This window comes from Chrysemys picta, chromosome 2 (assembly GCF_011386835.1).
Source record: "Chrysemys picta bellii isolate R12L10 chromosome 2, ASM1138683v2, whole genome shotgun sequence".
NCBI classification, from domain to species: domain Eukaryota; kingdom Metazoa; phylum Chordata; order Testudines; family Emydidae; genus Chrysemys; species Chrysemys picta.
Window position 1 is genome coordinate 287,819,264 of NC_088792.1, and position 17,106 is coordinate 287,836,369.

General features: G+C 54.5%; 1 protein-coding gene across 9 annotated transcripts in view; it reads left to right on the top strand.

Annotated features, from left to right (window-relative positions):
• Positions 1 to 17,106, top strand: part of ARHGAP39 (Rho GTPase activating protein 39) — a 395,325-nt gene that overhangs the window by 357,183 nt on the left and 21,036 nt on the right. For all 9 annotated transcript variants that reach the window (XM_065586365.1, XM_065586367.1, XM_065586366.1 and 6 more), the window contains 2 exons: positions 2,489 to 2,688; positions 6,775 to 6,866. In XM_065586365.1, coding sequence (XP_065442437.1) covers positions 2,489 to 2,688; positions 6,775 to 6,866 — 292 coding nt within the window. The remainder of the gene's footprint in view (positions 1 to 2,488; positions 2,689 to 6,774; positions 6,867 to 17,106) is intronic.

A 17,106-nucleotide genomic window follows, 5' to 3' on the forward strand; every position in this document is an offset into this window, starting at 1 on the left:
TCACAGGGCGCGGCTGTACAGCGAGTGGCAGCCGGACGACAGGCGCAGGTTCCCATGGCTCACAGGGCGCGACTGTACAGCGAGTGGCAGCCGGACGACAGGCTCAGGTTCCCATGGCTCACAGGGCGCGACTGTACAGCGAGTGGCAGCCGGACGACAGGCTCAGGTTCCCATGGCTCACAGGGCGCGGCTGTACAGCGAGTGGCAGCCGGACGACAGGCTCAGGTTCCCATGGCTCACAGGGCGCGGCTGTACAGCGAGTGGCAGACGGACGACAGGCTCAGGTTTCCATGGCTCCCAGGGCGCGGCTGTACAGCGAGTGGCAGCCGGACGACAGGCGCAGTGAACTGCTGGGGAACAGGAAATGCCCCCTGGGGCCCGGCCTGCGGTTTCCTTCCAGGGATGGCAATGCCGCTGCACTGACAGAGAAACTGCAACTGGCCCCCCCGCTTAGTCCCCTCCTAACTGGTCATAGGGCCACAGAGGCCACCATGGTGAAACGGGAGACAGAGGGAACCTAGATCCCCAAAGCAGACCTTCGCCCAGGGAGGCTTGGCCGGAAGGATGGGCCGGTGGCTAAAACCTGCGCCTGGAAGTCTGGAGAGCCGGCCTCTATTCCCGACTCTGCTGCTGCCCCGGGCATGTCACTGCGCAGCTCTGTGCCTGGGGCTCTCCGAGACGTGGGAATAATAGATCCTCTCTCTCAAGGTGTGTGTGAGGCTTAATTGTTTGTTTGTGAAGCACTCAGAGACCCTCCGTGCAACTGGTCAGACAGAGAGTCATCGTCAGAACCAGGAGGAGGCCCCTCACTCCCAGTCCTGTGCTCCGACCGCTCCCCCTTCACCGAAAGCGCAGAAATCGTTTTTCAAAGAGACATTATTAAGGGCACAAGAGGAAACTATCCCACTGCGTAGGAAAGACAGGAAGTCTGGCAAGAGACCACCCTGGCTTAGCCAGCACATCTTCAGTGATCTAAAAATAAAGAAAAAGTCCTAGTTTTGACTATACTTTTGTATCGTTGTATGAAAAGGTTTCAGTGATGCGGCCCTCGCGGTGATTTGAGTGTGAGACCCCTGGTCTAAACCCAGAGCAGGGAGGAGCTCGGGGAGTTGGAGACTCCATAAATCTCTGAGTCGGCTTAGTGTTTATAGGCCAAAGTGATCACACTGGGGTGATTGAAGTGAGGCCTCTCCCTCTGTGCCTAGGTAGCTGGTTAGAAGTGGCCTAGTAGTCAGAGGTTTGCATTGAACTTCAGTGGAAGTTCTGGGTGCTCAAAACGGTTGAAAATCAGGCACAGGTGCAGGGCCGTCCCTAGCAATTCTGGGGCCCTACGCAGCCCCCCCACGGCGGGGGGGCAGGCCTCTGGAGGAGGGAGCGGGGGGGCTGGCCTCAGGCTCCGCAGGGGGGTGGGGTTGGCTTGGGGGGCAGGGTGAACCACCCCTCAGCACTCACCGGCGGCGCAGCTGGGGCTGGTCACTGCACTTCCCGCCGCCAGCGAGTGCAGGCCCAGCCCTGCTGCAGTCCTCAGGAGAGTGTGGGTGGGGCTGGGGCGGAGCAGGGGCTGGAGGAGCACGCAGCTGCGCAGGGCTCCAGGAAATGTGGTGCCCCAAATTTCCTGGTGCCCTCCGCAGCTGTGTACTTTGCATGTGGGTAAGGACGGCCCTGACTAGGTGTCTAAAGTCAGGTACCCCAGATTAGAGTCTAAGTCTGAAAGTGTGGGCCTTAACCGCTCTGTGCCTCGGTTTCCCCAGCTCTGGATTAATGATCCTTCCCCTCCTCTGTAAAGCGCTGTGGGATGTATGGAGAGAGTGCAATAGCAGCGCCGTGGGCTTTTATTGCTGATGTTACTGTACTTGTTTTTAGGAGAACACAGAGCCACACCTCTGGTTAGTGCGGCACAAGGCTTTCCATTCCCAGGGCCGTGCGCATCGGACTGAAGACTTTCCCTGTCTCACGGCAAGAGGCCTTGGGCGCTATCCGGCAGCAATTTTTATTTATTTATTATTTATTTATTTATGTAGGTCAAATGTGAGCCAAAATGGTTCTGCGGTTTTCAAGACTAAGGAGGGTGGGAGAAAACACGCTTGCTCCAAAGATGTGACTGGTTTGAACACACGGGTGGGAAATGGCAGGACCGTGGAATTTGGAATCTCTCGGGCCGGGCCGGGCGTTGGGGCAGAGTGTGAATTGGTTGTGACTTGCTAAAGTTCTTCGCCTTTTAAAAACCTTCCGTGTGCCTGGGCCGTGGGCTTTGCAACGTGATCTCTTAGCAGTTGATCAAGGGTCTGCTTGGGTGCAGTTTCGGAGCGTTTGTGAGCTGCGCTGTGTTCCTTTGTGATTGGTGTATGTGCGGAGGGAAGAAGACAAATGGTCATTGACAGTGAATAGTGACCTCTTGGTGCTTACTGTCCGAGGCGAGTCCTGTGTGAGTAACGGCTGGGCATGTATCTCTGGGCCTTCATGTTTGTCTTGGTTCCATCTCTTGCAGGGCCTGAAGAAGCCGAATATTGAGGAGATCCGGCATGCAAAGAACGCAGTGTTCAGCCCCTCCATGTTCGGGAGCTCCCTGCAGGAGATCATGAACATGCAGAAGGAGAGGTACCCGGATCGGCAGCTCCCCTGGGTACAAACCAGACTGTCTGAGGAAGTGCTGGCGCTGAATGGAGACCAGACCGAGGGCATCTTCAGGTAATGCTGCCTTGTGACTTCAGCTCTCAGGGAGTTGCACACCAGGCATTCGCTTCCAATGGAGAATTTGCAACTGGCTGCTTCTTTAATAGTCCAGGAGGCCCCAGGGGGGATTTAGAAGGGAGTGTTGCATGCTGGGACATGTAGTTTTTCTTAGCAGCACCTCTGCTAAAGATGAGGATGGCCACAGATTGCACTGTGGAGCACTGTGGCTTGTGCTGTGGCCACTTCTGCCTCGCAGTGTGGCTTTGAGGAGCAGGCAGTTAGAGCATTCTCTGAGGGGCGACGTAACACTTCCAAAGCCAGATGACAGCATTGGGTCTGGATGTCCCTGAGCAGACTAGAGAAGCAATAACCGAGGCAGGACTGTTGCTAGCTGCTCATCTCCCCTCCCAGCCTGGCCCAGGCCGCAGCCTCAGAGAAGAAACCTTTGCAATCAATGGCATGGTCTGAGCCCCGGGTACTTTCTCTCTCTCCCTTGTTTCCTTTTTTATATTGCCCATCACCACAGTATCTAGGCTCTAGCGCTTCCATCCAGGAATTCGGTCGTTCACCAGTTGTCAGTGTTTTGAACAAGATGTAGCTGTGATATTTGTAACACATCCTGTGTGCAAGGCCACTGTTCCTGCTCTCCCACTGTCTGCCTAATGACAGGCCTTAGCAGTGGGGCCCTCTCTGGTCAGTGACAAAGCGTGATCATGGACAGCACGTTTCCAGAGGGCCTCTCCTGTGGGGCCATGCAGTGGAAAGGGCACCTGGGCATAGGAGGTACAGAAGAGCCCCTCTGCTTTCACAGGCCACCCCAGCTCCTCCCCTCTGGGGGGGTTCCGCAGTGTGGGGGTGCTGCTGAGGGGAGAACCGTGTGGTCCCTGGTGGTCTGGGCTAGCTGTAAGCCCCAGTGTATCCCTGTGGACAGAGAGGGGCCTGGACTGGGACACCCCCCAAGTGTGGGTTTCCCTTGGCGTGACCTGAGCCTGAGCCACCAAGTGGCGGCAGTGACCAAAGGTGCTGAGAAACCAGGCAGTGAGGCAGTAACATTGTCAGTGTCTCCTACGTGCTGCTGTGCGCCGGATCCTCTGCTGCAGCCTTTGGCTGGGGGAGGGGAGTGAATTTCACCAGGACTATCAGCCCTGCCGTGTGTTAGTCACGGCTCTGTCCTGGCCGCTGGACTCTGAGACATCGTTCACGTCCCATTTGAGGCCAAGAGCATCCCCCCAGGGGTTCTCCTGTTTGTAGACTGAAGGGCTCTTCCTAGCCACACTCCTCAGCTGGCCAGAGGGGTCGCTGCTGAGCCACATGAAGCCCTTCCCCTCCCCACGGGCTCAGCGTGATGTCCGCGGCTGCAGGGGAACGTACCTGTCCATTACAATGTGTCGTGTCTGTCTCCCCGACGCCACACCTGGCAACCGCCTCTGTTAAGCAAGGTCTCAGCTGTCCCAAGCTGATAGAGGGCTTCTTACATAGCCTCCCACACAGGCTCAGCTCCGCTCCCCCGGTGCTCAGAGAGAGGAGTCAAATTGTGCGGGGGGTACTGTGACGGGACCCCCATGGTACAACCTGGAACTGTGGAACCGCCGTGCCCCCTTAACTCTGCAGCCTGGGCTGTCTCGCCCAATGCTTTGCTAGTGACAAGCAGCAAACCCCTCCAGGCGCTGTCATCCCTCAGCCACCAGCATGCAGAGACACACCCAGCTACATTGCATGAATGCTCTCCAAGCCACTCATGAACCATCCACAGGGAAACACCAGCGAATCCCCCCAGCCTCCGGCCTTGCACCCCAGAAATGTACCATCTTACACTGCTCAAGATCTTCTCTTGAACAATGCAAGCTCATTAATTAGTTCGCCACTTCGTCAAGGGGACATGCACCAGCCTTTGTAATCTGAGCAGATGCCCCAAGCACTTTAGACAAACTCACTGGTAAAGATAAAACGTTAAAATAAGTTTACTACCTCCAGAAAGATAGCTTTATACGTGATTACAAGTGGTAGGCATAAAGGCCAGAGATAGTTACCTAAGAAATAAAAGTAAAATCAGTCTAAATCCTAAACTCTACTAGATTAAGCAAGATTTGGATCAAACGGCTTTTCTCACCCCGCTGGATGTCGCAGGCAGGTTATAGTTCTCAGTACACAGGCTGAATTTCCTTCTCAGCCTGGAACCAATCTCCTCAATTCAAAGTCTTGGTCTCCCCGAGTCCCCACTATTCTTGTTGCCTTAGGTGAGGGAGGAGAGAGGTGGTCTCGTGATGCCATTGTCCCTATTTTATACTCTCAATTCATGGCCCAGGGGAGATACTGGCCCAGGCATGTCCTGGGGGGCCTTGCTGAGTCCTCGCTGTGTGGTGCTTGTGCAACTGTCTCCTACAGAATTGTAAATCTCTTGTTTACAGTGCCCCTGCTGGTCATGGACGGTCGCTTAATGCTCCTTTGGGTGTGGGTCACCTCTTTTGTTGCCACTGGAGAGTTAGGTCTGGGCATCTCCCAAACTCACAGCCTGTTTCAATAACAACCATGCACCAAACTCTCATCACTTCATACACACGAACGATATACTTATTTTGACAGAACAACGAGTTTCAGCAGATCATGATCTTTCATATGGTATCTTACATGGCATGCTTTGTATGAAATATCACAACCATATTGACATAGTGCTACTTTGAGGTCCAGTGCATCATAGGTACATTGCATAGATTCATAGATTCTAGGACTGGAAGGGACCTCGAGAGGTCATTGAGTCCAGTCCCCTGCCCGCATGGCAGGACCAAATACTGTCTAGATCATCCCTGATAGATAATTATCTAACCTACTCTTAAATATCTCCAGAGACGGAGATTCCACAACCTCCCTAGGCAATTTATTCCAGTGTTTAACCACCCTGACAGTTAGGAACTTTTTCCTAATGTCCAACCTAAACCTCCCTTGCTGTAGTTTAAGCCCATTGCTTCTCGTTCCATTCTTAGAGGCTAAGATGAACAAGTTTTCTCCCTCCTCCTTATGACACCCTTTTAGATACCTGAAAACTGCTATCATGTCCCCTCTCAGTCTTCTCTTTTCCAAACTAAACAAACCCAATTCTTTCAGCCTTCCTTCATAGGTCACGTTCTCTAGACCTTTAATCATTCTTGTTGCTTTTCTCTGGACCCTTTCCAATTTCTCCACATCTTTCTTGAAATGCGGTGCCCAGAACTGGACACAATACTCCAGCTGAGGCCTAACCAGAGCAGAGTAGAGTGGAAGAATGACTTCTCATGTCTTGTTCACAACACACCTGTTAATGCATCCCAGAATCATGTTTGCTTTTTTTGGAACAGCATCACACTGTTGACTCACATTTAGCTTGTGGTCCACTATAACCCCTAGATCCCTTCCTGCCGTACTCCTTCCTAGACAGTCTTTTCCCGTTCTGTATGTGTGATGCAGTGACCATCTACTCAAGCTCCTCCCACAATCCCAAACCCCACCCACATGCCCAAGATCCTCCGATAGCCCCCAAAGAGCTGGATGGCTGTGCTCAAGTGACCAGCAGGGAAATAATTAATGCTGCCAGTTAGTGGCATGTGTTCCCAAGCTGGAGGAGCAGGAGTCCTAGAGCAAATCTGTGCAGACATCAGTGAGCTATACAAGGTGCTTTCCCAGCTCCTGCAACCACAATATCCACGTGCAATTGCACACGTAGATAGTAGTGAGGCATCTAAATAGCTATGTGTGTGCAGTCACAACATGTATGTGCCCAGGCACCATAATAATGCACGTGAGATGCTCGCCTTTGTGCACACTGTTCCACGTGGGCAGCCTCTGGTCTCTGTGTTTGAAAGTGCACTGTTGTCATCACTAAGTTTCAGAGTTAACATACCATTAATCTGATGAAGGTAGTATTCCCCTCTCTCAGCTATTGTTTCAATCTCTCTACAGACTCAGGCAGGCAGTATGTTTAACATGCTCATCATTGAGGTATCTAAGTGTTTCTCCAGACTCTGCCTATAACATCAGCCAAAGTAACTGGGTAAATGGCCTTCAGCATCCAGTTGTAACCCCCCGTGGACCAAGTCTGAAATCTGTGGGGGTTTCTTTTCTGCACAGAGTGCCTGGAGATATCGATGAGGTCAACGCCCTCAAACTGCAGGTCGATCAGTGGAAAATCCCCACCGGCTTGGAAGACCCTCATGTTCCTGGTAAGGGTTCCTGACCCCCTTCCCTTCACACAGGGAATCCTGGTGCAAGGGGGAGTGAGAAGTGAGTCCTGGCTCTGAGCGTTGTGGGGGTGAAGCCACCCAATAAGTAGGGTGGGCCCCAGGCAAGGGAGAGAGTCAGAGTAGAGTCCTAGAGCAGGCCTTGGAAATGCGGGGTGGGAGCCCACTTCAAGCACTGGGCATAAGCGGGGGAGGGAGATGGGGAGAGAAGGACGGGGCTAAGCAAGGGCCCACCAGGGTGCAGAGCCTGGAGGCTGACGGCTGGGAGCCAGAGTCTGGTGTGGCTGAGGGGATTGGAGGAGGAGGGCGACCTGGTCCGAGCAGCAGGGGAAGAGCTGAGCATGCAGGAAACCTACCGGGGGGAGCCCAGCACATGTGGCCCAGCCAGGTGATCACCACCTCCAAGGCATAAACACAGGAGAGGAGAGCCCTCCCCAACAGTGTGATCTGGCTGGCTGTGGGACGCGACGGGAGTCCCATTGGCTGGGGCTGGAGCTGGGCCACAGGGGCCCTGACCGCGGGTGGGGTACACCACTGAATACAGCACGCCCATCCCTCCCTTCTTGGAGCCTGGGGCCACGCAGATGCCAGAGCATGCACCAGCTCTTCTCTCGCGTGTCAGGATTAACGTTGTAGAACACGTGTCCATGCTGCACTGAGGCAGCCGCACAGCCAAGGTCAGGCTCCCCGACAGCTGCTGGCTTGTTAATCACAGCTGAGCGGCCGAGTGTGTCAGTATTTAAAGCCTTCCCATTGATTCCAGCTGCATAACCCACCAGCCCAGTCTGCGGAGCATCGGCTCTCTGCCTAATCCCTCTCCAGGACACAGAGCAGCACGGAGCTCACGGTGGGAGCATCTGCAAGGGGCAACTAGTAACGTGGGATCAGTCCTAACCTCTGACACGGCAGGCAGGGGGCCAGCGGAACCAGCAAGTGCTGGGTGGACGCTGACCCAGCCTGTGTAGGAGGAGAATTAATTTCCCGCATACCCAATAAGTAGCAAAGCATCTCAGGGAAGGTGTCTGATCAGTGTTCATAGTCAGTAAGGCCAAGAAGAGGTTCAGTTGAATTAACAATAGGATGAAGAACAATAAAGAAGAAGGACAATGGCCATTCTCTAAACCTGTGGTAACAACCTCATCGTCCCATCTCCAACAGGACACGGCAGAGATAGCAAAGATCCAGGCAAGGGTGGCTGGTAATAGAGGTGCGGGATCCCATGAGAGGATCTCATTTAAAAAAACATTGAGAGACACACAGTCGGCTCATTCACTCAGTGACGTTGTGCATCACAGATGAGATCTGGGGCATGTTAGTTTGGAAAGCGGAGAGTGAGAGGAGGGCTATGAAATCACAGAGCAGAGAGAAGATGGATCAGAGTCTCTTACATACCCCATCTTGTGGCACTAGAGCAAGGGAGCGCTCAGTGAGATGGCCACACGTTTAGAAGGGATAAAGGAAGCACGTGGGCAGCCTGTGGAACTCACTGCTGCAGGATATGAAGACAGATAGCTTAGGGACAGATTCTGTCTCGCTGACTCACACGGAGTAGTACCGCACAGGGCTGCTCATGGAATAAAGTGCTACTCAGAATGAGTAACGGGGGCAGAATCCAGCCCTCAGTGTTTCAAAGAGCTAGCTGTTGGTATGAACACGAGAGGCAGCTTCACTTCCCACTAACGAGGATGGCCAAGATAAGGGTTATCAAGCTGTGTGTTGCAGGTATAGGGTTGTCAACTGTCTAATCACACAAACCCAAACACCCTTGCCCCGCCCCTTCCCGAAGGCCACACCCCTGCCTCGCCCCTTCTCTGAGGCCCTGCCCCCCACTCACTCCAGCCCCCCTCCTTCCGTTGCTCACTCTCCCCCACCTTCACTCACTTTCACTGGGCTGGAACGGGGGGGAGGGGTTGAGGTGCGGGATGGGGTGCAGGCTCTGGGCTGGGGGGTGGAACCAAAGGGTTCAGAGTGTGGGAGGGGGCTCCAGGCTGAGCTTGGGGCAGGGGGGTTGGGGTGCAGGAGGGGGCTCAGGGCTGAGGCAGGGGGGTTGGGGTGCAGGAGGGGGTGCGGGGTGCAGGCTCCGCCCGGGCGGCACTTACCCATAAACAGCAGCATGTCTGGCAGCAGCTCCTAGGCTCATGAGCGGCCAGACAGCTCTGCACGCTGTCCCTGCCTGCAAGCACCACCCCCGCAGCTCCCATTGGCTGCGGTTCCCCATTCCAGGCCAATGGGAGCTGCGGAGTCGGCGATCGGGGTGGGGGAAGTGCGCAGAGACCCCCCCCCCGGCCATGCCTCCTCCTAGGAGCCGCTGCTGGACATGTCGCTGCTTCCGGGAGCGGCACAGAGCCAAGACAGGTAGGGGGCTTGCTTTAGCCCCGCTGCGCCACCGGACTTTTAGCAGCCTAAAATCTCCCGGGTGGGCTTCAGTAGCCTCTGGGAGACCGAGCCGATTCTGGGAGACTCCCGGCCAAACTGGGAGGGTTGGCAAACCTAGGTACGAACTGAGTTCACACACTATGGAAAAGCTGGATACAGTGTGCTGGCAAAGGGAGGCCAGCTAGCCCTGCTGGACATCAGGGGAACTGGGTTCAAGTCCTGGTTTGGCCACACGCTCCTTTTGTGACCTTGGGAAGCTGCTGCATCTGTCTGGCTCAGCTTCTTGCCCAGGAACCTCCCGGCCAGGAGTGAGTGAGCAGTGTCTGTGCATGGGGAGAAATGGTAGGATCCCCCTCACTTGAGCCACTTCAAAGCAGACCAGCCCAAGCCCCGTAGGCGATGTCCCACGCTCACCCCTTCAGGGATGGACTAGATGGGACTGAACATCTTAGAGAGGACTTGGATTCTGTGGTTCTCTTAGTGATGCATAAGCCAGACCAAACCGCTCCATTTAACACACTGGGGGTCATCAGCAGCCATCCTATATAAGCCTATATCCCCTGCTAGCCAGGGTGTCCAACCTCTACAACCCTCGAGCACATGTGGCTCCATCTCGTTGTGTTCAGTAGGAGGTAATTCAACCCTCCAGCATAGGAGTGCTGATTTCTGCTTTATTACCTTTGGTAATCTCCTGCCATACCAGAGAGCAGCCGGCTGTAGCGTTTCTGTTCCTCTCCCTGCAGGGGCTCTCTGAGGGATGCGGAAGAGCCCGTTGGCCTGTGCAGGTGGGCTGGTTCGACATGGGTCCTCCGGATCCCATTAGCTCCCTTGAGATGGGTTGGCAGGGCTGAAAGATTGTAGAACTGTTGGTGTTTTAGTTAGAGCCCTCTGCAGGGAATCCAGCCATGGCAAGGCCTGGAAAGCATTTCCCAGGCTGAGAGCGCGCGTGCAGGGCAAAGAGAGCGTGTGTGACCGGGAGAGGCAGAAGGCGAGAGGGAGAACATGCTGTGGGGGCAGGGACCTGCAGGGGGATCAGCCTTTCATCCTGCAGACAGGGCCGGTGCTACCATTTAGGCAAACTAGGCGGTTGCCTAGGGCGCCAAGATTTGGGGGCGTCAAAAACAGTGCCCCCAGTTTTTTTTTACAGCGTTCCTGGGCTGCCGGCGGCGCGCCGACATGTGCGGCTCAGACTCCCTCTCCCAGCACAGCGGCCGCTCCACTTCTCCCACCTCCCAGGCTTGCGGCGCCAATCAGCTGTTTGGCGCCGCAAGCCTGGAAGGAGAGGAGAATTAGAGCGGGGGCGGCATGATCGGGGAGGAGGTGGAACAGAGGTGAGCTGGGGTGGGGAGCTGCCTTATGGCTCCCCGGGCCGGGGCGGGGGGGAGCTGCCGCGGGGGGTGTGTGCCTCAGGGCGGGGGGGGGGGAGCTGCCGCAGGGCTGGGGGGAGAGGGACACAAGGTGGAAGTTTCGCCTAGAGCGCGAAACTTCCTTGCACCGGCCCTGCCTGCAGAGGTTAGAATGCAAGTGTCCTTTGCATGTAACCAGCACCACCTGCTGTTGTGATGTAATTAGGGATGAGATGCCACCATGATGGGGCCTGGCGTACACCTGACAACTCACTGTGCTGTCATGGATATTTCCTGTTCCCGGCATCATGGCATCCCATCAGGCAGGCTGCTCCCAGGGCCCAAGGAATCCTGCCCCGATAAGAAGTGTTAACCTCACCCCCGGTTTTGAACAGAAGGGGAGGAATTTCCACCCCTTTGGAGAACACATTTCAGCCTCTCTCCGGGTGCAACTAACCCCTCCATCCCTGGAAGGGCTTTACTCCCTGGCTAACAGTTACTTGATGAGCAAATATTTTGCCTTTGAGATGAGCCAGCCCAAATGGCAGGTATCTCCACACCGTTCCCACGGAGAATACCCCCGTTCCACGCTCGTTCGCGGTGTCTCACAGCACACCCCCAGTCTGTCAGCCCAAGAGCTGACCTGCAGTGAGAGCCACATTTACCCTGCATCAGCAGTGAGACTGAGGTGATCCATCTAGAGGTTCAGCTTCATTGGAAAGGGAGAGAGAGAGCCAAGGAGAGGGAAGCAGGGAGATCTTGTCTGCTTTATTCGACATTGGTGAGGCCTCATCTGGAATACTGTGTCCAGTTTTGGGCCCCACACTACAAGAAGGATGTGGAAAAATTGGAAAGAGTCCAGCGGAGGGCAACAAAAATGATTAGGGGTCTGGAGCACATAACTTATGAGGAGAGGCTGAGGGAACTGGGATTGTTTAGTCTCCAGAAGAGAAGAATGAGGGGGGATTTGATAGCAGCCTTCAACTACCTGAAGGGGGGTTCCAAAGAGGATGGAGCTCGGCTGTTCTCAGTGGTGGCAGACGACAGAACAAGGAGCAATGGTCTCAAGTTGCAGTGGGGGAGGTCCAGGTTGGATATCAGGAAAAACTATTTCACTAGGAGGGTGGTGAAACACTGGAATGCGTTACCTAGGGAGGTGGTGGAGTCTCCTTCCTTGGAGGTTTTTAAGGCCCGGCTTGACAAAGCCCTGGCTGGGATGATTTAGCTGGGAATTGGTCCTGCTTTGAGCAGGGGGTTGGACTAGATGACCTCTTGAGGTCCCTTCCAACTCTGATATTCTATGATTCTATGATTCTTACTGCCAGTGAGGTAGTGGTGGGGCTGGTCCCCTTATCTAATGGGGTTAGCCAGGAGCCAGGCAGCAGCAGGGTGCTGGCTTTTGTCTCTGCTGGGCCTAGCAACGCAGCAGCTCAGGGAAATGGCCAGGCAGCCGGAGGACGCTGTTTGGTGTCTAGCACCTGACGCCTCCTTGCAGAATGAAAACCTAGCCTTGCTGTGGCGCAGAAGCTGGGAGATCCAGTGCCCCAGTCGTGTAGCCAGGTCTATCCTGGGCTGCTGCTCCGGATACTTCCCTTCCACCCAGCCATGGGACTGCCCAGAGTTCTGGTCAATGGAGTGAGAGGCTCGGAGGCGAGTGTTAACGGGGATCCTGACAGAGTCTGCAGCATCCCAGAGAAGCTAACACTGCGGTAGATACTACAGGCCATCCCCCTGGCCAGCTCGGGGGAAACGGCCCAGTCCTGACTCTTGGCACAATGGTCCATGATTACGAATGCTCTTCAGTTCAGGTCATTACAGTACCCGTCCGAGCAGCTCCATGACACAGCTCCAGATCCCACAGCGGTGAGCGCAGGATAGACGGACAGCTCAAAGCCAGAAGGGTCTATTAGATCATCTAACCTGAGCTCCAGTATAAAAGAGGCCAGAGAATTTCAGCCAGTAACCCCCCCGCACTGAGCCCAGTAACTTGTGTTTGACTAAAGCACGTCTGTATAGGTACTGTGGCCAGAGGGACAGGTAGCTGTATGGCTGGAGAGATCTTAGAAGAGGTAGACCCCGGACCACGCCCTCCTGCTCTGCTTCCCTGAGGTGTCTGTCTCGTTCGGACATGTTCTCTTTGGGCCAGGTCATTCCCCCCATTCCTTCGCTCTCACACACAAGGTGTCAATGCAAGAAGCTAGCAATCCTTCAGCCAGCTGGGGGGTTGTTCTCCCCTCCCTGTGGAAATAGTGTGGTAAATAAGGCCCTACCTCATTTGCAATAGTGTGGAAATTGCAGATCCTGCCATATGAGGCTTCCACTGCCGGTTTGATTTTCATTAGCTCACTTTGCACAGTCCAGTTTTGCATACATGGAGGTTTGCAGCACACACTTTCCTCCCCCCTCCCCCTTAGTATAGTGAAAGGCACTGACAGCTGCACAGGGAACACAGCTGTGAGCCCAGGGAGGGGCTCCGTTTCACAGCAGGGAGCCTACCAGCAGTGGAATTGACATTCTTGTCAGTTTCATGGCTAATATTATGTCACATTTCCTCTCCGGCTGGGACTGTCAGCCCAGCGCTGGGCAAGGAAATTCAAAATAATTGGTTACAGTGGGTCAGTGTGGTGGGGTCAAAGGCACAGTGGATCTGTGTGGTGAAGCACGCCTGGAGGCTGGGACACCCTCCCACCCCAGGGAGATCATGCCCCACAGGCTGAGAGCAGCAGGCACCGTGTGTTTGGAGCCGCCATGCCCTCCGGGTAGACTCCCTGCTGCATGTTAGCAGGGTTACACCTGGTATTTAAGTCCATTAATGGCTATTAGCCAGGATGGGTGAGGACTGGTGTCCCTAGCCTCTGTTTGTCAGAGGGTTGAGATGGATGGCAGGAGAGAGGTCACTTGATCATTACCTGTTAGGTTCACTCCCTCTGGGGCACCTGGCATTGATCACTGTCGGTAGACAGGATACTGGGCTAGATGGACCTTTGGCCTGACCCAGTACGGCCGTTCTTATGTTCTTATGGATTCAAGAGAAGAGGGTGTTGTGTCCTTGATGGGGTCACATCTAAGACACATTTCACACCCAAGCGCTGGTTCCTCACCGGTTTATCTAGCTATTTACAATGATTTTTCTCTCCGAAACAGCCTTCTCCTGCCCCAGAGGGGGCTGCATGTCAGTGCTGGGTGTAGTGACCTATACAGCCACCGGGGTCTGCTGAATGGAAGGGGAAGGGGGCCCATTGACTCATTCGGAGACAATTGCGCACTTTAGGGCAGGGCAGCTGCACCATTTGAGGCTGAACAGGGGCTGCGTGGTGCCTTTGGACAGTGGGGCAGGTGAGCGAACAGCCGCGGGGGTACTAGAGGTTTGGAAGGTTCTTTAGCATTTCCCATTTGGATATCCGAAGTGGCTTCCATCCAATCAGCAGCCAGAGCTCCCACCCCAAGCACAATCCTATCAGGCACATCAGCACCACCATTAGATGTTTCCAGTTCAAGCACTGAGCCAGCCTGACCCGACTTAGCTTGCCAGAGCTGACAGGCTCACGACACAAGCTGGCGTGACTACAGGCACTCAGTAGCCAGACAACCATTAACAAGCAGCCTTCCTGACCCCTTGGAGGTCTATGGGAGAAAGGGGAGAGGCCTCGATTCCAGCTTGCAGGATGCTGGCTGGCTGCAGCGAAGTCCTCCAGGTTTGCAGGCACAGCCAGCGGGTGCTCACGCCGGCATTCAGAGCTATATTCGGCTGCTGGCTAAGTCCCTTGCTCCATCTCTGGATTCCCTGCAGCCTTTGCTGTAACTACAGGGACGTCTGCTCATTCCCCTTATTCCTACATCCTGAATCCGCTCCCAGTGTTTCCTGTCAGTCGTGCTATCAATCCACTGTCAGTAGCCAGGAATCGTCCACCAGGCTCCAAACCGCAGTCCAGTTGCACTAGTCCCACATCCTGCTAGGTGGGACACCCTGACCTCTCTGGCATCCTGATAACCTGCCCGCACTGTGTAGCTGTGGCCAGGAAAGGCCAGCCCTGAGCTCTGAGGCTATGGCAAATCACTGTCCCCAGAGGCACATTTCCATCCAGACGGTGCCTAATGACACTGGATGTTGGAGAGTTTTTAATGTAGCCAACTGACCTCTCTGGTAGCATTTTTACTGCTTCCTGAATTCTTTGTGAAGCTGTGGTAGGTGAGGGGAACGGACATTGCTGAGGTCTGTCCACATGCCAGAGCTGTAGAATGAGCCAGGTACCTGATTAATAATAATTAATAATCATTGATTAATTCCTATGGAATCTTCCACCTCAGGATCTCAAAGCACTTTATCTACTGCCACCTCACATCCCTCTTGGGGAGTACAATACAGGTCATGTGGCAATCATTTCAATCAGCACTGGAATGCAGCCACCTCTGGGGTGGAGCACACCAGTTGATTTACAGCGCACAGCAGGGCTGCATATCACTTCAGGAAAGGAAGTGAAGACTACGGTGTCTAAGTGAAAACGCAGAGGGTGATCTAGGGAGGCATGTTACAATCACCCACATTAGAATTTGTCCAAGACACCAAGTTCGTGTAAGAATTGCCACCAGCTCTGTAACGAACACAAGAGACCAGGGTCGCGGTTTCACCTCGTGTCAGAAAGAGGCACCTCCAGGAGTGCTCCGTGTTAGTCTGTGGGTCTAACCCAGACCGTATCTATTTTGATTGCAGTGGGCGCCTGCAGTGGGCATGGGGCTGCCCAAACCCAGTGGAAGAGAGGGTCCCCCGAAGCAGAGTTTCTATCCGATAGGTGCTAGAGGTGCCTAGGCTTCGAGCCTGCTGTCTGCCCAGAGTCAGGCCTCCCCCTGGGGGAACAGAGCAGCTGTTACATTGGGGGAGCTCCTGCTCTCCTGCGGGGCTGTCACAGTCAGGGATTGTTTTGAGGACAGAACCTCGAGGGGCAGCAAGGGCACCTCTGCAGAGGGATTGGGGCTTGTCCCACACGCACAAGTCTCCTGCTCGGAAGCAGGCAGCTACTGACCGATTGCACAACACTGGCTTCAGTAGGACAGACGCACGGTGTGCCAGCCCCAGATGGAATCGCGAGCAGTGCACGGAGTCTTGTGTATGGATCATTCCCCCGCCGCTGAAATGCAGCCACCTCTGGGCTGAGCGTGGCAGCACCTTCTCTACCAGCAAAGGCTACACAGGGTGCGTAGGAGAGAAAGTGAAGAACCCCGTATGCAGCTGACACTGCCAGGGGAGACTTTTCCCACGAACCAGGATGAATGACTCCAGTGAACAGTGCTCTGGGATGCCAAATGAGCACAAGTGGACAGCACCTAGGGCAGTGGTCCCCAACCTTTTTCATCTGGCGGGTGCCAGACGATGAGCCACGGACCGTGGCGGCAGACGAGCATCCGCCGAAATGCCGCCAACAAGCGGCATCATCCAGGGGCGTCGCCTCCGAAATGCTGTCGAAATTCGGCGGCATTTTGGCAGATGCTCGTCCGCCAGCCAGTACGCGGGCGCACTTGGACGCCTCGGCGGGCGCCCTGGCACCCGTGGGCACTGCGTTGGGGACCCCTGACCTACGGTATATGCCTCATCTGAAAAAAGACACACACACACCCCAGTAGCACAGCGCCCCCTAGCATCACACTGACGTATCAATACATTACTGACTCAGAGAAGAGAGCACCCCATACTAAATCATCCACACCTCTCTTTGTACCACAGCACCCCCTAGCGTTGTGCTGGGGCAGTGGGGCCTGAACTGACTAAGAGGGGAGAGTGACCCCTACTGAGTCATAAATATAGCTTCCTGCGATGCCGGGGCTTTCTCTGGGTGGGGTAAGGGGAGTCGTCCGGGAATCCTTTGTTTCCTTGGTTTTTATTTCAGCCCCTTGGAGGCAGCCTTCCCACACTGCTTGTAGCTACTTCTCTTGACTCCCAGCTGCACAGAGGGTCCTGGAGAAAGAATTTGCTCCTTCGGCACAGAAGAAGTTGTCGCACCAGCTCACCATGTTATATTTACAAAAGTCTATCTAGAGAGTTCCTAAGAGATTTGTGCTTAAAAGGCGTTATGTCTATTGAAGAGCAAATCCTGTCGTTCCCTTAGTTTGTTTGTATGACAGTGAATACTGCGTTTCTGTACTCACTAAAGACCATTTTCCCATGAATTGGAATGTGAACCCTGCCATCCTGGCCAAATTCCAAATTGTCTCATTCCATTCTGCTTCCTACATCCTCCCTGCCATTTGGGCGCAGGATTCTCTTTCACTTCCTGCCCTGAAATGCTGGATGGCATCGATTCATGTTCTTAAACAGCTGTCATGTTCCACCCCAGAGCTGGCTGCATTTCAGTGGTGGGGGAAGTGCTTTGAGATTCCTTCTCGGCTGCCATCATCCTGGCGTTTGTTGCTTTGAGATTAGACTTGCAATGCGTTGTTCTAAGCTGGGCACTGCACCAGCTTGTGTGTGAAGTGATGCATTTTGCAGCAAGCAAGTGACGCATTGT